The sequence below is a fragment of the Papio anubis genome, chromosome 16 (assembly GCF_008728515.1).
Source record: "Papio anubis isolate 15944 chromosome 16, Panubis1.0, whole genome shotgun sequence".
NCBI classification, from domain to species: domain Eukaryota; kingdom Metazoa; phylum Chordata; class Mammalia; order Primates; family Cercopithecidae; genus Papio; species Papio anubis.
This window is the reverse complement of record NC_044991.1, coordinates 71,131,685-71,155,457: the sequence shown is the minus strand read 5'-3', so window position 1 is coordinate 71,155,457 and position 23,773 is coordinate 71,131,685. Positions and strand designations below refer to the sequence as shown.

General features: G+C 49.3%; 1 protein-coding gene across 6 annotated transcripts in view; it reads right to left on the bottom strand.

The window, feature by feature from the left end:
• TOX2 (TOX high mobility group box family member 2) overlaps window positions 1-23,773 on the bottom strand; it is a 157,246-nt gene that overhangs the window by 125,447 nt on the left and 8,026 nt on the right. For 2 of the 6 annotated variants that reach the window (XR_001891849.3, XM_003904717.5), the window contains exon 1: window positions 9-3,448. The exons of 3 other annotated variants lie outside the window; for them this stretch is intronic. Coding sequence is in view for 1 of the 3 variants with exons in the window: in XM_003904717.5 (XP_003904766.2) it covers window positions 9-242 (234 nt within the window). In the remaining 2 variants the exon portion in view is untranslated. Of the gene's footprint in view, window positions 1-8; window positions 3,449-11,403; window positions 12,333-23,773 lie in introns of those variants that run through there. One more of the 6 variants, XM_009216090.4, reaches the window with a different exon arrangement.

The following is a 23,773-nucleotide window of genomic DNA, read 5'->3' as shown; positions in this document are numbered from 1 at the left end:
CTGCTTACCTTCTGCGGAACACACCTGCAATGCACCAGCGTCTTGCAAGTAGAAGGAGCCCGAGTCTCATTCCACAGAAGCCCAGGCAGCGAGAGAACGCGCCCGCGACAGCCTCTGTGCGAGTCTGCTGCATAATCAGCAGAGAAAGAGGAAAAAATGCCAGAAATAGCAAGCTTTATAAGCCCTCCTGACAACTCTTGGTCCTCTATTGGCTGGAGGCCCAGCACCCCCACCCCCCCCATCCCGTTCGTATAAGGTGAAATGGAAAAACCTGTTATTTAACCTCTTTTATCAAAATCCATCTCCTATTCCAATTTGGGCCTGTGTGTTCGGAGCTCCTGGTGGCGGTCTCCACGCCAGGTCTCGGGGAGCAGAAGGGGAGGCAGCCCCTAAATACAGCGCAGCTCCACGTCACTTGTGGCTTAAGAGCCTTCCCCACTCACACACACTGCCTTGGGAGGGGTGTTGCACTGGAAGAGCCTTCGGAAGGCAAACTGGCAGCACCTGTCAACGTGTGAAACTTGCATGCCCTTTCATTCAGCAATTAGACTTCTGAGCATCCATCCTGCAGAAATACCTGTAGTCAGTGCATGGATGCATGCCCAAGGATGTTGCTTGTTACAGAGAGAATTAGAGACAGCTAAATGTTGAAAGCCAGGGTCTGGTTGAATAAATTGAAATACATCCGATGGAACAAGGAAGGCGTGTAGGTACTGACTTGGAACTGGCTGAGAGAAAAAGTCAAGGACATGGTTCCATTTTTATAAAAACAATAATGGTGTATATGTATGTGTTTGAACATGGACTATAAAAGATACCAGGCTGTTAATAGCGGTTACACTAGGGAGGAGGAGATATTTTCAGTTGCTGCTTTTTCTTGCTTGCTTCATTTTTTTTTCTTTACCACAAGCATGTATTACATTTGTAATTTAAAACAAAAAAAGAAGAACCGCCCCCCCCTTCCCTTCCACTCTTCTGAAGCCATCAGGCCAAAGGCCAAGGTCACCCACCACAAGCCTTGATCAGGCTTGGAATAAAGCTGGCCCAAGGCACTAAGGATTAACCAGCAGTCTCTCATCAGCTTTCACACAAATGCTGTTACACTAGGGCTCCATGAAGACGGCAGACTTTGAAATAAGACAGAGCTGGGTTCGAATCCTAGCTCTGCCTGCTGGAATGGCTAACTTCCCTGAGCCTCAGTTTCTTCACCTGTAAAATGGGGATAATAGTACCTATTAAGTGTCATGTACTGTGCCGAGTGATATTAAACTAATTTTAATTTTTTGGACATTTCAGAAGCAGCAAAGGCTGCTGAGGAGGCATCACAGAGCTGAGAGGATCCAGACTAAGCAGGAAGAGCTCTGGGGAATCATCCTATTCCTGAACACTTGTAACAATACTAAAGTCAGTGACAGAGAGAACGGCCTAGGAACAGCAAATTTCATGTGACAAAAGGGGCTGGTGCCCAGCGTGTCTGCAGGAGGAGGGAGGGGCTGGAAGGGGGATTACAAAAGGCTCCAGAAAGGAAAAAGTCTTGCTTCCCTGCCTCTGTACCTTTTTCATGCTCTTCCCTCTTCCTGGAATGCTCTTCCCCTGACCTTCACACAACGGACTGCTTCTCATCCTTCCAGCTCTGCTCAAAGATCTCCTTCCTCCCCACAGAGAGTTCCTCTAATCTCACCTGCACCTGAATCACTCTGTCCATGGCACGCTCCTCCAGCCAATGGTTTCTGCTTATGTGTTTGACGGCTTTTGCTTCTGTGTTTATTGTTCTTCGCTAGGCTCGGAGCTTCTTGATGGTCAAGATCGTCTGTCTTGCTCACCTCTGGGTCCTGGCTCCCAGCATGGGGCCTGACACATAGTGGGTACTCACCAAATAGAAAGTGCACACAACTCATAGATCCAAGGCACATGGCACTTGCCTCAAGGCAAAAGAGAGATGCATTTTGCACTGTGATACAAAGATGGATGAAAATTTCAGACATACCAAAGATTTAGAAACACATACACACACAAAGCTGTAAGCGTGCAAAAACAAACTCCATGAATAGTTATATAAGCTTAGGATGAGAAAGAACTTTCTAGGCTCAAATTTGTGTGGACAAGGATATGTATTGCATCGTTATTTATAAGAAGATGAAAATGACAATAAAGTCCATTGATAGAGGATCGCATAAATAAATCACAGCTGTCCACAGAATGGAATACTATGCAGCCATGAAAATGACGGGCATTTGTTGATGTTGAAAGAAGCCATGTTGCTTGTTAAATGTTAAACTTGTTCATCAGAAACAAGAGATAAGTGAAAGGTATAATTGTCACAGAGAAAACACAAAGGTAAAAATTCTTCAAGTACCATTTATGTATTCATTCACTTATTTATTCACTCAAAAAACTTTCTATTTGTTACCTCTGCCTCCTCCCTACTTCACATAGGTCATAATTCCAGAAGCTGGAGCAATGTGTGAACAGAACACTGCCCCTGTCCTCACAGGAAGCCCAGCTCACACACAGAGGTGAGTAACTATGATATAATTGAGACAGTGCTCACGGCTAAGGGTCTCAGGGTGGTCGCCTGGGCGAGGGCTTCATGAAAAGGTGAGGTTTGGAGAAGGGGTAGAGTTTGAGTACATAGAGAAGGAACAAGGCATTTTAAAAGGCAGAAGCTGGGTGATACCAGACAAGCACAGAAAGCCCCTGCATTCTTCATCAAACGCTTACTGAACCCCACCATCTGTAGGAGAGAGAGTTTATAGGAGCTAAGCCGAGGCCCAGATTCTGGACTGGATTCTGCCAAAAGTACTGGGAGGAGGCCTTTGGAATTGTGATCGTATCATCCACAGGTGTGCAGGTGAGAAGGCATCCTCCCAATCCTGACTTATACATCCCGAGAGCACCAGCCCCACAGAGAAGGCAGGGCTGGGGCAGGTGCACCTGTCTGGCAGGTTGGATAACGGAGGCTTAGCAAGGCAAATCCCAGGGTGTGAGACCGGATTCCAGGTGTAGTGCTCTTGGCTTTGCAATAAATCTTCAGCTGGAGGTATTTAATGCGGGTTGGAGGAGGGGGTCCCATCTCTATGGCCCCTCTGCTCAGCTCCTTCTGGGGTGGAGACAAGAAGGGCCTCTGCACCATGAAGAAACTCAGCATTTTTGTAGTTCTTTTTAAATTTTTCAGATTCTGAGGCAACGTGATGGTTATGGTTCAAAACAAAGAGAGATGACTCAGCTTCCTGTGGAGGAGCTGCAGCCTTTTGGAAATGATCTTTCAGTTTTAATGCTTCTCTCTTCTTATCCACGGAGGCAGCTTGTCCAGGCTGCTCATTTTCTTCTTTTCTTTTTTATTTATATATGTATTTATTTAATTAATTTATTTATTGAGACAGGGTCTCCCTCTATTGCCCAGGCTGCAGTGCAGTGGTGTAATCATAACTCATTACAGCCTTGAATTCCTGGGCTCAAGAGATCCTCCTGCTTCGGCCTCCCGAGTAGCTGGGACTACAGGCATGTGCCACGACACCCTGCTAATTTTTGTATTTTTTCTTTTTTTGTAAAAATAGGGTCTCACTATGTTGCCCAGGCTGGTCTCTAACTCCTGTCCTAAAGCAATCCTCCCGTCTTGGCCTCCTAAAGTGCTGGGATGACAGGCATGAGTCATGTTGTTTCCTTGTGGTTCAGCTCTTCCCAGGGTGAGGGGCAGGGACAATGACCGGGCTCTGTGGCCAGAATGCCTGGGTTTGAATTCTGGCTGTACCTTTAGATCTTGGCCAAACTTAGATCCTCTCTGAGCCTTTGTTTACTAATGTTAAGATGGGAATAACAGTTCCCTCCTGGTGGGGTTTTTGTGCAAAGCAGCTGTCATCGATGGAAAGCGCCTGGTCTGGTCCATAACCACCACTGTTAATAGCCAACAGCCGCCATGCTGAGGTTCTGCTGTGCTTTGATGATGTCATTTAATCCTCACACCTGCACAAAACAAGTTCCCATTTTACAGATGAGGAAGCTGAGGCTCACAGCAATGAGTTGACTTCCATCTTCTTATTCATGAGGGTCAGTGCACACAGCCCAGGCAAACTCACAATTGAATCATTATCAGCTTTGTCCTTTGATTTTCACTACAGCAGCAACCAAGCCCATCTCAGCCCCTTGCTGTCTTCTCCATTCACAAAACGGAGACAAACATTCTGAGATTGCTGAGATGTCCCAGACAAGGTTTACCAAAAACAACTCTGTGAAGGACTCAGGAACCTTCCATCATATCACATCATTCCTTCCTCTGGGGCAAGGAGGAACCCACAGAGAGCTGAGCTCTTCCTGCGCGACATCCCAAGGAGAGGCCAGAAGCGAGTCAGGAAACCCGTTCAAGTCAATAGAAAACACCAAAGCTGAGAGAGGGTGTGAGCTTACGCAAATAAAAAGAACAGGGCTTTAGGCCAGGTACAGTGGCTCGTGCCTGTAATCCCAACACTTTGGGAGACCGAGATGGGTGGATCACATGATGTCAGGAGTTCGAGACTAACCTGGCTAACATGGTGAAACCCTGTCTCTACTAAAAATACAAAAATTAGCCAGGTGTGGTGGCACGTGCCTGTAGTCCCAGCTACTCAGGAGGCTGAGGCAGGAGCATCGCTTGATCCTGGGAGGCAGACGTTGCAGTGAGCCAAGATGGCACCATTGCACTCCAGCCTGGGCAACAAGAGCGAAATTCCATCTCAAAAAAAAAAAAAAAAGAAAAAGAACAGGGCTTTAAAATCACCTATTATCCAAATGGCGACCCTGCACCATGATATTAACACTGGGACTCTCAAACCTTTGTCCTAGAACCAACTTTTTTTCTTAAATGCAGTGCAGGTGAACATAAGGTAACCTACAACGGCCCAAACCCAAGCTTCCACGCCCCCTTCCCTCACATCACCCTGAAGCATACGCTGACAGAGCAACCTTAATAGTAACTGACTAATTTTAAACCCTGTGATTACCAGGGTTGATTTCCACGGAACCTTCCTTTCCCAGCACCGAGAACCTCTCATGAGCGGTAATTGCCAAGTTCAATTTTAGCTCTGTCATACCCAACCATCAGTGCTAACTAAGGCGGCTGCTTCATCACCAGGTAAGCTGGTAATGAAGTCGGCTTCACAGCTGCATTTCACAATATTGTGATGCCCCCATCAGCACCTGCTAAGTGCTGAGAAGCTGCAAGCTTCCATTAAACAAATCTCACCCAAGGGAAGTGACTAAAGCCGCTTTGCGCTTCTAAGGTGCCCTGTCTACATCCTCAGGCCCACTGGGATTTTGTGTTTGCTTAATCCCATGTGCCTCCTCTCTGCAAAGCACTGACCACCAACGCGCCACACTACACCCCTAGGGAGCCCTGATCGCTGCCTCATCCTCTGCAGTCACCTCTCATTCCCGCTCCATCCCTGCGACTCTGGCTCAGCCTCTCACCCTTCTGGCCTGGATCCCCATAGCAGCCTCTTTTTAGCTCACCCTCCCCCATTTATTTTCCAGGCCAATCAGTAGAGTTTTCTTAGGAAAAAAAAAAAAAAAAGTTGCCAGGTGCGATTGCTCACACCTGTAATCCCAGCAATTTGAGAGGCCGAGATGGGAGGATTGCTTAAGGTCAGGAATTCAAGACCAGCCTAGGCAACATATCGAGACCCATCTCTGAAAAACAGACCAAAAAAAAAAAAAAAAACCTATCTGGGCATGGTGGCGCATGACTGTAATCCCAGCCTCTCAGGAGCCTCATGCAGTAGGATCACTTGAGCCCAGGAGTTCAAGGCTGCAGTGAACTATAATCACACCACTACACTTCAGTCTGGGTGACAGAGCAGGACACCATCTCTTCACAAAAAAAGTGACGTCCCACCATTTAAAATCCTTCAACGGACCCCACTGCCCTCAAGGTAGAAAGTCTTTACATTGTGCTTTACATTGTGTTTCCCTTCCTTCCTTCCTTCCTTCCTTCCTTCCTTCCTTCCTTCCTTCCTTCCTCCCCCCCTGTCACCCAGGCTGGAGTGCAGTGGCGCCATCTCGGCTCACTGCAAGCTCCGCCTCCCAGGTTCGCACCATTCTCCTGCCTCAGTTTTCTTTTAAGGTTCTTGATTGAGCTCTGCACCAAGCTCCTAGACGCAAGGCCCCATCCCTCAGTCACACTGTCCCAGGGACTTGTCTGCAGTACCGCAAGCCCCATACACCCCTGCACTGCACCATCCAGGTGAACAAGTCCCATGACTTCATTTTCCCTAAGGAAAAATGTCTCATACAGCGCATGACTCCCTTCCCCTTAACTATAGAAGGAAACCTCTGCAGCATATCTGAGCATATCCCTGTGGTCACTCAGTAGTAGCACCGACTGAATCACATAAGCACCCCATAAGACACTCTTGGGGTGTTTAGTAAGCATCTACTCTGTGCCAGGCACTGGTACGTTCTGTCACCTCTTTAATCCTTAGACAATCTAGCAAAACGAAATGAGTTGTTTTTCTTTTCAGGTGTGCCAACAGGCTCAGAGACGTTAAGGAAGCTCTTGAAGTCACACAGTTTCTAAGCTGCAAGGTCGGTTTAAACTCATGTCTGACTATACGAACGGTCTCACCAAATGAACCCTCGCTCATCTTCCAGCCCCACCACATGTATTCATTTGTGGGACTTACACACAATGCCACATTCCAGCCGCATTTTGTTAAAATGCCTCACTAGTCTTGGCATCCGTCCTATTCTTAATCAGTTTCCATCCTCTACACATATACACCCTCCCCCCGGCTGGGTTCCGGCAGCAGAACTGTACTTTGAGTGCAGCAGAGAGTGCTTGGGCCGACTTTGTGCTAACTTCAGCTTTTGCCCAGAAATTGGCAGAAGCTAGACCAAGGTTTTATCCTTTCTACTTACTCAACTCCTCCAGTTCCAATATGATGAAATCTCTGTGCAAACCTTACCACAAATTAAGTAGATGCAATTATTATCCCCATTTTACAGAGGAGGAAAGTGAGGCACAGAGAGGTTAAGTAACTTACTAGCTGTGCACAGCTAGTAACTGTCACAGAGAGAATTGGAACTAAGGTCCTAGGACCTAACAGGCATGCCCACCACCACTACGCTACGCTGTCCCTGAGGCACTCACTAATCTCCTCATTTTACAGATAAGGACACTGGGGCTCCAAGAGACAAGGGGGTTACCCAAGCTGGGGCTTTGGAATCCTGTCTGGATGGCTGTAGACGCAGGTGAAGCCAGCAACTCCGGGAAGCTCCACCCTCAACTCCCAGCTAAGGCAAGACCATGCTTCTAGAAGCGAGGGCACCTGTCCCACTCCTGCCAGAGCTGCACAAGGAGGCCATAAGGCAGAACACTAGGGCTGGAAAACTCCCTGGCCTTCACAGCCGCCTCAGACGCCCCTCCACCATGCCTGGGCCCACTGTGCTGGGGGCAGGCATCACAGACCAGTCACCCCCTCAATGCAGGGAGCGACCAATGCTCTTTGCCTGCCACGTGGTGGCTGGGCCTCCACTTCAGCTAAAGCCAGTGTGGAAATAAGTCCTGGGGCATGAAGATGCAGGTTCGGATCCCAGCTCTGTCAAATACTAGCTGTGAACCCTGGGTAAAGAGCTGAGGCTCTCTGTAAAGTGGGGTGTTAATGCCACCACCTCGTTGGCTGTCTGAAGACTGAAGGAGCTCACAGGCTCAGCGCCCTCCCTCTCAGAGTAGATTTGCTGCCATTTCAGTGCTCACCTCCAGCAGCATCCTCATAACTCCTAATGCACCCATCAGGACATGGGGCGGGGAGCCAGGACTGCTTCAACTTATCTCATTTGAGACATGCTTTCCGGGACAAGCATTTCATTATTAAGTAATAGTAAAATCTGAGGTTGAACGGAAACCCAAAGTCAGGACTGAACTTCTCAGTCCTACCTCAGGCAGAAGGGGAGGGCTAAGGGGTCCCGGTGGGTCATCCCACAGCAGGTGGAGTTGTGAGTGGGGCCCGCATCTGTGCCGGGCCCTTCTCCTGGCCATCACTGGGACAGGCTGCCAGTCCACGTGACGTATCCCAGTTGCCACGGTTTCTGTTTATTTCTGGGAAGAAAGTTCCATTGACATGGGTCCTGGTAAGAGGAGAGTTTGCTTCACTCCCCCGCATAGTCACTGGGGTCCCTGCATTGTCCACAAGCAGTAGACTGAAGGTGCTGACATTCACAGCCCTCAAAGCTTCCTCTTCACTTAACCCAGGGAGGGTGGGAGCTGGCCCTATTTCCAGATGAGAAAACTGAGGCTCAGGACTGGGCAGCTACTTGCACGGTTTCATGGAGACATTGGCGAGAAGCAGGGACCCACATTCCCGACTCCTCCCATTTTTCCAACCTGTGCTGCTTCATTTATGATCATTATTCTGGCACCCAGTGATGCTGGGCCTTTTCCAAAACCACAGCCCCTGATGTGCCTTGAGAGAAGCTGTTGAAGGCTCCAGGAACATCAACGGCTGCTTACGGGACTGGGCAGGCAGCTCCCCAGGGTGACTCGGTGCTCCAGTTGCCCCCAGGATGGCCCTCCCAGCTTTGCATATGGACATAGAGGCTGGCTTAGGGTTGGAGACCTGGGGTGTGGCTGGGGAGGGTCCCCAAGTTATTCCTCTGTGCACCCTCCCTACGGGCCTCCCCAACATCTGATCACCTCATTCTCAATCCACGGTTCAAAGACCACCAGCCAGCAGGACTGAGTCCAAACCCCCTCACTTCCCTCACACACCAGTCCTCCCGAATCCTCCACAACTGACCCTTCCTTGCTTCATCCTCCCCCTTCCTCAAGCTGAACCCTGTCCCCACAACACCCTTCCCAACGCTCCAATCTCTCCTGGGTCTCCTATCCCAGCCCACAAAACCCAGGAGCTGCCCGTGGCTACCTTACTCCTGAGACTGCACCACACGGGAATGCTCAGGGGACCTCTGCAAACCAGAAGTTCCCTTCTTAGCCCAAGGTTGCCAACACTTAAAAGAAACTGGCACTTTCTTAGGGTGGTCAAGTGTGCCGGGCCCCTCCTTCCACAAGGCCTTTGCACGTGCTCTTCCCTGTCTGGAATGCTTCCCCCGTGCCCATCATCTAGCAACTCCTAGTCTTCCCACAGTCCCCGCAATGCTCTCCATTGCCTGGTCTCCCGGCCCCGTGTGGCTCTCCTTCATCACACCTGTTCTGCTTTCGTTATGTGTCATCATGTGATTATTCACTGGCTAGACTAGAGGCCACATGCCCACTGCACGAGGCCTGTCTTGTTCACCCCAGAGTCCCTGCCACAGTGCCTGGTACACAGCAGGGGCTCGATGAATGTCTGCTTTCCGAAGAGTGGGAGCAGCTATGTAGATTACAAAGATGACCACTAATCATAATCATTGCTTCCTGTCCTGCATGCATGCCTTCAGCACTGTAATGTTGCCACTCCTCTTATCGTTCTCTCTTTATGCTTTGAATGTGGACTTGGCCATACGCTTGTATTTGACAAATGGGACAACAGCAAATGTGACACAAGCAGAGGCTTGAAAAGCACCAGGACACTGGGGTTTGCTCTTTCTTGCTGCACCAAGGAGCCTGGGAGCCTCAGGTGCACATGCCCGAGCTAGCCTGCTGGAGGACAGGAGATCACGCAGGGAGCTGAGCCAACAACCAGCCAGCCCCCAGCCAGCAGCAGGCAAACTGCCAGCCACGCGAGGGAGGCTGTCCTAGATCACCCAACTCCCAGGCCACTGGCCAACAGACCACGATGCAGGGAGAGCCTGTAGAGACAACCAGCCTAGCCAGGAAGCCTTGCAGCCAACCCACAGAATCATGAGCTTAATGAAATGGTTGTTGTTTTAAGCCATTAATTCTGGTGGCTTACTGTGCAGCAATACACAACCGATACAGGACCTAATAGAAGAGCATTTGCCCTGATACGCTCACAGCCAAAGAACATGTGTCTGGTCTACTCAACATCAAGTTGAAAACAACAAAGCCTCTTGGGGGCTGGGAGGCAGCTGGGATCAGGGAAGTTCAGACCCTGAGTTTGAGCCTGCTGGCCTATGACATTGGCTTGAGCTGGGACAAGGTGGGCACTCACCTCTGTTGGTAGGTCTGCCTGTCTCCACCAGCGGGAATGACATACGCCATGCCAAGCCTTCTCGGGTCAATGGTCTGAGTCTAAATGAGGACCACATGAAAGGGTCTCCAAAAGGAAGCTAAAGACCCCTGTGCACGCAAGAATATGTGGTGCAGAATAAAGAGCATGACTTCAGAGCTAGACGGATTCAGGTTCATGATCCATTCTGCTTCTTATTTTATTTTATTTTATTTAGTTTTTTGAGATGGAGTTTCCCTCCTGTTGCCCAGGCTGGAGTGAAATGGTGCGATCTTGGCTCACTGCAACCTCCACCTCCCGGGTTCAAGCAATTCTCCTGTCTCAGTCTCCCGAGTAGCTGGGATTACAGGCATGCGCCTCCATGCCCAGCTAATTTTTTGTCTTTTTAGTAAAGACGGGGTTTCACCATGTTGGTCAGGCTGGTCCTGAACTCCTGACCTCAGGTGATCCACCCGCCTCGGCCCCCCAAAGTGCTGGGATTACAGGCATGAGCCACCACACCCGGAGTTTCACTCTTATTGCCCAGGCTGGAGTACAGTGGTACGATCTTGGCTCACTGCAACCTCTGCCTCCTGGGTTCAAGCAATTCTCCTGCCTCAGCCTCCTGAATAGCTAGGATTACAGGTGCTCGCTGCCACACCCAGCTAATTTTTTGTATTTTTGTATTTTTAGTAGAGACGGGGTTTCATCATGTTGGCCAGGCAGGTCTCGAACTCCTGACCTCAGATGATTCACCCGCCTCAGCCTCCCAAAGTGCTGGGATTACAGGCAGATCCACTCTGCTTCTTACAGGCTGTGTGACCTTGGGCAAGTGTCTCTGAGCTTCAGGTATCCCATTTGTGGCATGGTAATAGTAATACATAACTTGCAGGGGTATTGTAGGGGTTAAATAAGATAGTATACAAAAGATAGCACAATGCTTGGCACATAGTTAAGTATTCAATAAACAGTAAATAAGATAGCACAATGCTTGGCACATAGTTAAGTATTCAATAAACAGTAGTTCCTCCTCGTCCCCGCCCCCACTCTGCTGGTACCTTTCATTCGACCATCTTATCCCCACATCACCGCTTAGCACTAACAGTTTCCATGTTTGCTATCAGCATCTCGTGCCAGGTTCCCAGCTGTGACTGTCACTTATATAACATCCTATGCAAGAGAGGCTTACAGGGAAGATGCCGGAGAAAGAGTTGGATGTTCCCAGCTTTGACTGGGAGAGAAAACTCAGGCCACAGAGGTGGAGAACAGAGCGAAGAAGACTGAAGATAATTCAGAACCAAATCCTCCCCGCAAGGTCCTGACGCACCCAAGCTCAGTCTGTCTTCATCTGGGATAATGAGTTCTGCTCCTTCCTCCATTCACCCCCAAGGCACCAGTGCACAGAACGGGGCTGGCTGCATGGGAAGGGGAGAGAAAGAAGGCTCACCACAGTGGCCAGACACCCAGCTGTCACCAAGATTCCTGGACAGAGCATGACTCCAGGGATGCTGCTGGCAGCTTGGCCTGGCCTCTACCCCACAAAACACTTACAGCAAATAGATTACCTTTGCCCGGAGTAGCCCAAATGTCCAAAAAATGATCTATAGCAAGGGTATAGGATGGACTCCAGCCACCCCAACACACACACACACACACACACACACACACACACACGAAGCCTGAATATCCAGGGAGGGCGGACAATGTGGAGAAGCAGGCTCAGAGTTGGGTTGGGAAGGGGGTCCCAGGGCAGAGGGTATGACACTGCACCATCGCGCCTGCCCCAAAGCCCTCCATGGCTCCCCAGTACAGCATCCAAACCCCAGAGCCTGGCACTGAGTGTCCTCCTAGCCCCTTTATATGAGCTTCTGCCTATCCAGTCAGGTCTGCAGTAATTCCCAAGGCCACCAGCTCCCCTCCCCTTTCCACACACCCTCTCCCTACGTGGTGTGGTCCCTTAGGAAGAGAAAGTATGTTCCTGGCAAGCAGGTTTGGGTTCCAATCCCACTGTGACCCCAGCCCAGTGCCCTTACCTCTCAAACCTCAGCTCCTCACCTGCACAGCGGAGGTGGCTGTCTAAATAGGATTGTTGTGAATATTAAATAAATAATGTAAGTGAAATACCCATCCTATGATGGATACTAAATAAATGCCTCTGCCCTTCCCCATTCCTCTACGTTCTCCTCCTACTCTTGGAGGTCTCGCCTAAAGGTTCCCTCTGCCAGGAAGCCCTCCCTGAACACTGCAGGCCTCAGGGGTACTCTCTCTCTCTCTCTCTCTCTCTCTCTTCCCCCCCCCACCCCGCCCCCCGCCTTGACCTTGGGCTCTGAAATAAGAGCTGCCTCTTCCTGTGCAAACCCTCCCCCAATCCCCACCCTCAGCCTCCATCACAGCCTGAGGACCAGGACAAAGGACCAACCACAACCATCACCTTGTGAGCCTGCAGCACATGCAGCTCCCAGAGGGGAGAAGCGGCCACCCCAGGGGACACAGCAGAGTCCACACTGGAGCCCGAGTCCTGCCTCTCAGTCCGCCCTCCTCAAGGCCATCCTCGGGCAAAGATACTGTGACTGGAGAACCCCTCTTTCAGGCTGTGCACCCACTCCCCAGGGGCTGAGTGCTGATGCCCACAGCTGCCCACAGCTGCTCCCTCTGGAGAAACACCTGCTGGGAGATGGCACAGGAGGCATGATACCTCTCCCCCTCCTGAGCAGCCCATGGCCAATGACTAATTGATATGTGGGGTGCAGAGGTGCCACCCCAGCCTCCAGATGGGATGCACTTCCTGGTAACATTCCTGCTTCAGGGCCTGCTCCCTTTCTCCTGTGAGCACTCCCCACCGAACTTCTTACACAAGAACCCTTGCCTCAGGCTCTGCTTCTAGAATCTCAGCCTACCACAAATACCTCGATTCTCAAATCGTAGCCCTCTGACCAGCATCATCTAGGCCTTGTTTAAAATGCCAGATCTCTGGACCTGCCCCAGATCTATCAAATCAGAATCTGCATTCTCACAAGACCCTCATGTGATTCAGGTGTTCTTCCGTTTCAGATGCGCTGGCTTGAGGTAACCAGTTACCAGCCTCTGCAGGGATTAGCCAACTAACCTGGGTATTAACCAAACCCACTCCTCTCTCATGGCAATTGTATTGCTAATATGCATGTTATCTGCTACAGTCTGAATGCTGTGTTCCCCCCAAAATTCACATGTTGAAATTCTGATGGTATCGCAGAGCCCTCCTGATGAGGATCAGTGCCTTATAAACGAGAGCCCAGCGAGCTAGCTGGCTCCCTCCACCATGTGAGGCTGGAGTGAAACAAGGGCTGTCTATGAGGAAGTGGGCCATCATCAGACACCAGATTTGCCATGCCTTGATCTTGGACTTCCCAGCCTCCAGAACTATGAGAAATAATAAATACCACTCAATCTCTGGTATTCTGTTACCTGAGCCCCAGTGAGCTAAGACATTATCCAAACTTGACCATCAACTACAGAAATGAGCCAGGTAATGGAGACATTCACCACCTGACCACCACCTGTGGGGGTCAACATGGTCCCCTTTGCTCCGGATGAGTGTGATCCCCAACATTACCTAGGTAGAAGCTTCTCACCCTTCTGGTTTGAGCTCTAACCTCCAGTGACCATACTTGATCACCAGAATTCTGTTTCTCTTTGGTGCCTCAGGGTCTGCATTAGTCAATTACAGCCTTTGCCTCTACTTCCTTCTTGAAGGGACTTTGCCCCGGCCACCAGGCAGCTAGGAAAGGTTCCCCAAAAGCACTCCCGGGGAAGGTGTCAGAAAGAGAGGTGGATGAGATTTGTCCAGGCCCCTGGAGGATACGTGGAGGGGAGCAAGGCCCACTGATGTCTCTGCTTAGAGGAAGAAGCTGCTGACCTGCCCTCAGTCAGAAATGGCAGGGAGGGCATCAACCCCTCTCCAACCCCTTGTCTTTAGCCCACCCCAGGGTGTGAGCCCCCAATCCTGGTGTGAGCCCCTCAAAGCCCCTCTGAGGGGATGTCCATGACCTTTGCAAAACTAAATGCAATAACCAAGTCCTATGTGCAGAGAAGACCCCAGAGTCAGCCCCGAAGGCTGCAATAATCCAGGCGTGTGTTTGGACAGGAGGCACCCTGCAAAGCTCCGTCAACTCTGCCTGTTGCCTGAGGAGGGAAGCGGTTCACCTTTTGCTAATCGTCCTAATTCATTTTTTATTACTAACTTTCCTGTTTTTTATTTGCTGTCTGATTGAAGATATTACCAAAGGCATTTAAACAGCATCAGACCGTACCACAATGGCAAACATAACTCTTTTTATTGAAATCTGCATTAATATACATATAAGTCCCCAATCACAAAGACCTCAGGGTCCACATGCTAGACCTAAATGAAGGCAGATTTGGCAAGAGGTATACACACAATGGAAGGGTTTTTAAAAGGTAATAAGCTGCGCCAGGAGAGCAGGATAAAATGGGCACTTTCTCATGCTTCTGGGGAGTGGGGGTGACCCTTTTGGAAAATGACAGGTCAGCATGAATCAGGTGCCATAAAAATGCTCACTCTTTTTTGACCCAGAAATTTTACTTCCTGAGTCTTCTTTGATACCCTGCTCTCCACCATACCCCAGATCCAACTCATCCCCAAACTGCATACATCTTCCCTCCTGTTACCTCCCACATCCTTCTCTTCATTTCCACTCCATCACCACAGTCCAAGCCAGAGTGGACCAACAGAACTTTCTGCAGGGATAGAAATGTCTGTATCTGCACTGCCCAATAGGGGCTAAAATACCCATATGTGGCTAGCGAGTACTCCAAATATAGCTAGTGTGAATCAACTAAATTTTGTTTTATTTTCCCGTATTTTAAATGAAAAGAGCCACATGTCGCTACTGGCTACCTTATTGGATAGCGTGGCCGCAAGCCATCATCAATTCTCCCTTGAACCACAGGCACTACCTCCCAACTATTCTCCTGCCTCCACTCTTGCCCCATCCAATATTTCCCCCTACAGAACTACTACAAAGATTCTTCTAAAATGTAGCACACCTCCATGACTCCCACTGCTCTCAAGTCAAAGTCCAAGCGCCCAGACATGGCCTTCCGAAGGCCATGTCTCCTGGAGACGCTGGGCAGCCCAGCCTCAGGGAGCCCACAGTGTCACAGATGCTGGATGAGAAGGGCAGTAGCAAAGGGGAGGACAGCAGTGAACGCCTCCAGGAGGGGGTGGGACTTGAGCAGAAATTTAACAGACGTGCGTGTTTAGCCAGGCATGGTGGCACACGCCTGTAGTCCCAGCTTCTTGGGAGGCCGAGGTGGGAGGATCACTTGAGCCCAGGAGTTAGAGACCAGCCTGAGCAACATGGTGAGACCCCTCATCAAAAAATTTAAAAATTAGTCAGGTGTAGTGGCCTGTGTCTGTAGTCCTAGCTACTCAGGAGGCTGAGGCAGGAAGATTGCTTGAGCCTAGGAGGTTGAGGCTGCAGTGGGCCATGTTTGTACCCCTGCAATCCAGCCTGGGTAATAGAGCAAGCCTCTGTCTTTTAAAGAAAAAAAAAAAAAAAGATGTGTGTGTAGGAGTTTGCCTGGTGGGTGGGAAACACTAAAACCAGAGGCCTGGCAGTCAGAGTCACTCTGAAGGCTCCACCCATGAGCAAACAACAGAGATCCCCACACTTGCAAAGCTGATATTCTAGTGAATGGGATAGAGGAGGAAGGAGAGAAGGGCATAAACAATAAACATCAGGAATAGGTAGAAAGAAAGCGATGGGTAAGGGGCTTCCAGTGGACCATGGTAGGGCAGTGCAGTTTGCAAGCCTTGAGTATTAAGAAGGCAAAGTGTCAAACACTGCCCTTGAATCTGCACCATGAGATCATAACAGGTGATTTCCCTCATTTCCTAAACTTTTTGGCAGGTAACACAGTGTTCATAATTTACAGTTTAATTTTTTTTTTTTAAGAGGAGTGATAACTTTAGGAGAGAAGCCACCAAAAAGTCCTGCTTGCTCAACAGAAACATCCCCACAGGCTGAACAGAGATTTTATTATCTCCGAAGGCCAGGCCAACTGTGCCCCAGATACCCCAGCCCAAGCAACTGGGAGTGACGCCTCCCTCCTGACAAAGGCAAGGTCATCATTCCCAGGGAGATGGGAAGGGGACAAAATGGGCTGCATCTGCCAGCCCTTGCCCCAAAGGGTCAAGCATTGATTAAAAGCCATGAAGACAAGGATTTCAAACATCATCTCTCTTGAGTCATATCTCAACTTTCCTCCTTGGGCTCAGCTGAAGATGGTCCTGGAATGTTTCTACAATAAGAATTCTAAAATTTGCATGGATTGACACCTGCAGGCCCCAAACAATGTGTCCCTCACATGTATGTGTTTAATCCTCCTGGCAACAACATATAAACAGGGTAAGTGAGGCCCAGAGACGGTGAGTGGATTATTCTTAGAAACACAGCCTGGGCTATGTTACGGTGGTCATCTCTGAAAAATATAACCTGCCTCATTCACTTGTTCAATCTTTCAACAACTTTTTACTGAGCACCTACTATAGATCAGACACCATGGGGACGCAATGGTAAACAAAATAAGCATGAGCCTATTGCTTCTTAAAGTTTATTATACTGAAGGGGGAGCAACCAAATAATTTCACAGATATATGATGCCACGAAGAAAAATGCTCAGAGGCAGCCAGGCGCGGTGGCTCACGCCTGGAATCCCAGCACTTTGGGAGGCCGAGGCGGGTGGATCACGAGGTCAGGAGATTGAGACCATCCCGGCCAAAATGGTGAAACACCACCTCTACTAAAAATATAAAAATTAGCCGGGCATGGTGGTGGGTGCCTGTAATCCCAGCTACTCGGGAGGCTGAGGTAGGAGAATCGCTTGAACCTGGGAGGTGGAGGTTGCAGTCAGCTGAGCTCACACCACTGCACTCCAACCTGGGTGACAGAGCGAGACTCCATCTCAAAAAAATAAATTAATTAATTAAAAATTAAAAAATAAAACTGCTCAGAGGCTATGGCAGAGAAAAGGCGAGATAACTGCACAGATGAGCAAGTCAGACTCTGGGAAGATGAGGATGAAGCTGAGGCTGGGCAGGAGCCAACCATGTGAAGAATGAGGGCAAGAATATTCCAGGCAAAGGGAAGAGCATGTGCAAAGCCCCCAAGTGCAAAAGAACACAGTGGGTCTGAGAAATAGCAAGAAGGCCAGGTGACTGGAATGGAGTCATTGAGGGGGACTGACTCTGACTTTGCTCATCGCCATGTTCCCAGCATGAAGCCTGGTGCCTAGAACAGAGGCTGGAAATGCAGACAGGGGTGAGCTTACGTGAGGACTTATGGGCCAAAGAAGGAGTTGGATGTTATCTACTCACCAGGGTAAGACATTGGAAGGCTCTAAGCAGAAACCTAAGAAGATATGATTTAGGTTTGTCAGAGTTCATCAAGCTGCAACAGAAAGCCATTGAGCAGCTTTGTGGGTTCCTCCCCGCCTTTTTTTATTTTTTATTTTTTGAGACTCACTCTGTCACCCAGATTGGAGTGCAGTGGCATGATCTCAGCTCACTGCAACCTCCGCCTCCAGGGTTCAAGTGATTCTCAGCCTCCCAAGTAGCTGAGATTACAGGCGCGAGCCACCATGCCCAGCTATTTTTTTTTTCCCGTATTTTTAGTAGAGACGGGGTTTCACCATGTTGGCCAGGCTGGTCTCAATCTCCTGACCTCGAATGATCCACCTGCCTCTGCCGCCCAAAGTGCTGGGATTACAGGCATGAGCCACCATGCCCGGCCCCATTGAGCAGGTTTTTATGGAGAAGAGACAGGATCCAATTTATGCATTATAAAGACATCAGTGGTGGCCACCATGGCTCCTCAGCTCATCCTGACCTTTGGTCACTGGATAGTAAATGTCTCCAAACTCCATGGAAAGCTGTTTCCCCCACTGGCATGTGGGAGGTGGCCACCTTTCGGCAAAGCAAGACAAAGCAGCAAATGACAGGGCGTGTTGACAGAGCGTCAGACAGAAGCATGGCCATAGGCAGATGAAAAATTGTCCCAGAGGACACCTCAACAGGCCGTGACTTGCTGTTAGCATCGAGCCATTAAGAAAACACAATGATGTGCTTCACTGATCCTGAAGGACATAATCCAGGTCGGCGTGCAGACATTTAGTGCTCCGTCCAAAGGAGCAATAAAGCGACCAACACGAGAGCAGCTGGAGGAAACCTGCACTGTGCAAGTGGGCGGCCAGGCCCTCCAGTGCTTTTTATTCCTTCTCTCATTTAAAATCAAAGCCTGGCTCTTAGGCATCTGTAGACAGATTTGGAAAGGGAATTGAAGCTAACTACACCAGGTGCTTAAACATACATCATTACCTCATTTAATTTCATAAACAAGTAAGCATTGCTCATCACATTTTGTGAGAAAACTGAAATCAGAGATAATTAATAGCTTTCCAAATGCCCCTGGCTCCCTTCTTCAGGCTCACCTCTTGACACTCTCAGCCCCTTCTATGCCTTTGCATATGCTGTTCCTTCTACCTGGAATGCTTTTCCCTACCTTCTTCACTTGGCCAAGTTCTACTCACCTTCAAGCACAGGCAAGTGTCCCTTCCTCTGAGAAGCCTTCCCTGACTGTCCCCAGCCTAGCCTGGGGTCCCACACTCTCCTGTGCTGCTTCAACATAATGCTTACTACACACATTTGAAATTGTTTATTTCTGTCTCTCTAATAAGATCATGCTTCTCAAAGACAAGGACCATGTCTTTATCACCTGTTCCTGCCTGGCACCTACCACAAAGCCTTGCATACAGCAGGCAGTGCATGCTCTTTGGATGGCTGTATGAAGGAGGGAGAGAGGGAGGGAGGGAAGGAAGGAAGGAAGGAAGGAAGGAAGGAAGGAAGGAAGGAAGGAAGGAAGGAAGGAAGGAAGGAAAACATGAAAAAATTTAACTCTTCATAGGTGGCAAAGCCAAGATTTGATCCCAGGCCAGTATGTCCAAAGCATATCTCCCAGCATGTGTGTGTGTGGGTGTGTGTGTGGGTGTGTGTGTGTTATATAGATCAATCAGAAAATGTACACAGTGTGGAATATATTTAGGACTCCATTCGTCCTTCCAAAAGAGATGCCAAAAATACCAGCCCACAGGGGAAAAAAAGGAGGATGATGAATACGGGGGAAAGAAAGGGTTAACCAAACCCTTTTCCCTGTTGCAAGATAATTTCACGTTTGTTAATTGCAGAGCATAACTTCCCTGGAAACCTGATGAAGGTGGGATGTTAACTATGTTACCAGGCAACTCTGCTTATGGTAAAAATGACCCCTGATTGGTAAGTTGCATTTGAACTGGGAGGAAGTATAAATAAGTTATAAATATCTGAAAAAGAAGCCATACTTTGGGTTTTCCTAGATGCAGTGACATTTGCACCTGACATGTCCCTGGGTCCTTGAAGCTGAGCCTAGGGAATTGTTACAATGGATATGGCTGCTGGGAGAATAAGGCTTCTAAGCCAGGGTGGCTCCCACAGCCACCCATTGTGTATCTCATCCCTCTGCACTTGAACTCGATCCTGGGAGGGAGGGGGCAACAAAGAGAAAAGCTCCTGGCCACCTTCGTGGACCACTGCAGAGACTGTTGCAAGAATTACTTGTGCAGAAGAGAACAGCTCACGTGCCTTGCTGGCAGGCTGTGTCAGGCTGTGTCCCAAATCTTTCGAGGACACTGGTGCCAAGTGTCCCCTGTGTTCATCTTGTGAGTCTGAATGTTTCATTGGTCCTTAAAAACTCCCTGTGGGAACTGCAGTGAGAAAGAAGGGAACTGATACAGGAGAGAAAAGAGACAGTCCCAATGGGAACAAGCGCTACACCGATCCTGAACTGAAAAGCTCCTTAGACTGTATAATTTATAAAGGCACTAAAACCTAGTATAGGGTCTACACTCACTGTTCTACAGAGGGCCCAGTTGACCTAAACAGTGCCTGGAGGAAGAAATGAGGGAGGGGAAGACTTACTTGCTCTCCCATAGACCTAACCACCAACCTGAGGTGCAAATGTGATTATGTGAAGAAGCCATGACTCAGAGAGGCTAAGTGACAGGTCCAAAGTCATACAGCTTATAAGTGTCAGGATATGAACCCAGGCACTTCCATCAAACTCAAAGTCACATCTGGATCCAACATCTGGGTTTGCATAAAAATGAACTTCCATCTCAGGTGGACATAGAGAACAGAGAAAGCATGGGAGTGGGGGTGGGAGACCTTCCTAAATAATGTAAACAGGAAATATTTGCAGAATAAATGAGACATAAAGAGCCCAGGGTCCATCTTCCACATCATAAAGTTCAGTTCAAGTCAAAACACAGCACGATGGAACAATAAAATGTATGCATGGGATTGACCCTGGGTTATACTACTGAGTCGATTCATTTCCAACAAGTTTCTAAATCATTCCTGCAAATTAGGCCCAGCTTCGACATAAGCACATTTTAATTAGCTGTGATGTAAAGGCGCTCTAAGACAAGGGACCAGCGATCCACTCTTCCACCCCTGCAGCAGGAGGAAGTGAGCTCCCCCTGGCAGCCTGACAGCTGGAGAGCAAGCTCGGGCCAAATTCCAGCTCTGCCTAACAACCTCCTCTGCCACCCTTCTGTTACTTGATTCATCTGGACCTCAGTCTTCTCACCTAAAAAATGGGGACAAATGTGCCCAGCATAGTTCTCAGGAAGACTTAAGGCACATAAGAAAATAAGAAAAGGCTGGGATCAGAAACATTACGAGATTGCTAAAAACTAAGAAGTCAAAGAAACAGACTGACAGCGAAGCCTGTGAGTACTAAGACACCGGCACACAACACCTAACTGAACCCCAGAACATTCCCAGAGAGAGGAAGCCTGCGCTGGGACCCCTGCGTCTGTCCAAAGCCCTGGGAGAAGCTGTTTGTTGGTTTTGCCCCCAGGCTAATGCCAAGGAGAAGAATTCTCTAATGGAAATGAGAAATCTCCCTGGGAGACTCCCTCCTGTGGGTGTGCACAAGGAAAAGTGCACCAGTGCCCTGGGGGTAACTGCTGGCCTACCTGAGGGACAAAGAGGCCTCTAAGGACATTGTACGCTCATCCCACACTGCAATAGAGTCTGCACTCACACAGCACGTGCAGGGCGTTCCTACTCAGCATCCACACTGCCCACCCACGCAGTCATGGCTTCCACCCGTGTTGAGGAAACTCGCAACCACAGGACAGATCTAGACCCCCCCCCCCTCCACCATTTACAAATTTAAATGTCAACCAAGAATCACCAGGCATTTGTAGAAAATATCAGCATAAAAGAGAGGCCTCAAAGTGAACAGAAGAACCACCAATAAAACAGAGTTAAATGCAGGAAACAAAGACCACTTTTTAAAAAATCAAATTACCATCTTCAAAGAGATTCAAGATAGTCACATATCCATGAAAGAATAGACCATGATGAGATGAGATCAATCAAGAAACTCAGAATTCCAGGAAAATAAAAAAATGATTACAGAAATAAAAACAACGAATGTATTAAAAGTAAGGAAGTGAAGAAAGGGTTTGATGGGAAGTACACCCTCCACACCCTTTTCAGTGGATACCCCGGGACACAGGGCTGTGTGTGGAGAAGGGAGAGGGACAGAGAGTGACAGGGACTTCACTTGCGTCTTTTCTCTTCTAAAATACTTCTGTGTGTCTTACAAGGAGCAAAACCAATGGTTAAAAAATAAAAGAGTGGCAGGACTCAAGAGAAAGGGGGAAATGGTAGAAAGTGAAGTGCAGTTGGGAGTGAGTTAATGAACGGTAGCCACACCACAATAGCCTATGTTATGGCTAAAGGTGACCCACTCCTTTGCCTCCGAGCTTCCTGGGAGCTCAGTGAAGGTGAAAGGCAAAGCCAGGGACACTGACCTGCGCTGAGGCTGGGCAGGGCAGACGGCCTCTTGTTGAACTAGACAGGACTCCAGCCCAAAGAGAAAGCCCTGGCTCTTGTCCAGAGGTGACCTCCTTAAGCATGGCCCAGAAGCTCCTTGGAGACCCATCTGGAATCCTCCCTAACAGACAGGAAGATATGTGACAGCTCAGTGCAAGGACTCTGGAATCCCACCCTGGAGTAGAGCATCTTTAAGCCCCTAAAAACTCCATTAATTACCCGTCGTCTTCCCTTGGACCCAAAAAGTAACTATCCTGCCTTTCCTACGCAGAGCAGGTGACACATCTCTCTTATGTCATGAGACAAAGAAGAACCTTGAGCAAGTGAGTGACAGTCACTAAAAGTCATCCACATGCTGGCCCTTGACTTCCTGGCACCAAAAGGAAGGTGCATTTTCTCTGCAGGATGCATCTCCCTGAGCTGGTCACAGTGGTACTCCCCGGCCGTCTTCCATATGCTCATCCCCCAACCCCAGGAATATCAGCGGCTGGGCTTGCAGCTCGCCCTTCAATGGGACTGCCCTCTGCTGCAGTGAATTCCTTCGCCCAGGGGAACTGCCTGCTGTTCACCTTTAGGCCTCTCACTTATGCTGAAATGACCGGATGATGCAGGAATCAAAGGCTTGGGCAGTACCCTCATCTCCGTCTGGGGTAACACTGAAGAGCCACCGTAGCGCCAGAGCTCCCTGTGGGATGGCATTCATCAGAACCACAGGCCAGGCCAGGCCAGCTTCTCCCCCGCCCAAGCATGTTTCCTCCTGTGTCCCCCGCAGGTGCACCCCTTCCACCCACCTCACCGCAGGCAACTTCCCCACACAAACCTTCCATGAGCAACTCTCCATCTCAGAGTCCATTTCCAGGCAACCCAATGTGAGACTCTCCCCATGGTGAAGAAGACTCTCCCCACGACCCACCAAGGGGCTTGAGAAGGACACCTAACCATGTCCCCACCAGGGCTCCATGCCCCAGACCAGCAATACATCCCCACCGTCCTCAGTTAAGGCAGGACAATCCTGCCACGTTCTAGTCTAGACCAGAGGTTCTCTAAGTGTGGATCCCAGACCGGCACCATCAGCACCATCGACTTGCTGGTCATGCTAACTTTCAGCTCCTCCCCAGGCCTGCTGAGTCAGAACTTCTGGGAGTGGAACACAGCAGTCTGTTTTAACTGCGCTCCGGGTGATTCTGGTGGGCTAAAGTTTGAGAAGCAGAGTATCTATCGCAGGCTACTGGGGGAAATCAAATGCAAGTCATTAGACTTTCCCACCAGCAGAAGACCAAGAGACAGTCGTTGAGGACGGTCAGAATCCAGCAGCGTGATGCATTCCATACTTTTGCACTGCACCCCTGGTTCCAGGCACACTCCTCTACTTAAAGCCCCACAGGCTGGGGTGCAAGGCTCTTCATAACCATCTCTGCTGATGTCCCAACTCCCACACAGGCAGGTTTCCCCTCCTTATGCTTACAGTATCCCCAAACCACCCCTGCAATGGCTGCTCCCTCTGCCTGGAACACCCCCTACCACTCTACATGCCCCCAGATAGCCCACCTGGCATTCCTGTAAGACTCTGCCGTTGTGAAACCATCCCACACTCCTGGCATTGGCACTGCTCAGCCAATTTTATATTTAATTATTACTCTGCATGTTGAGCCAATTGATCATAAATCCACATAGCCATTCACCCAGTAAATAAAACTCTTCTATGGAGTCACTGAGCCTCCATGACAGCGCTGAATCCCCAGCACCCAGTAGGCAC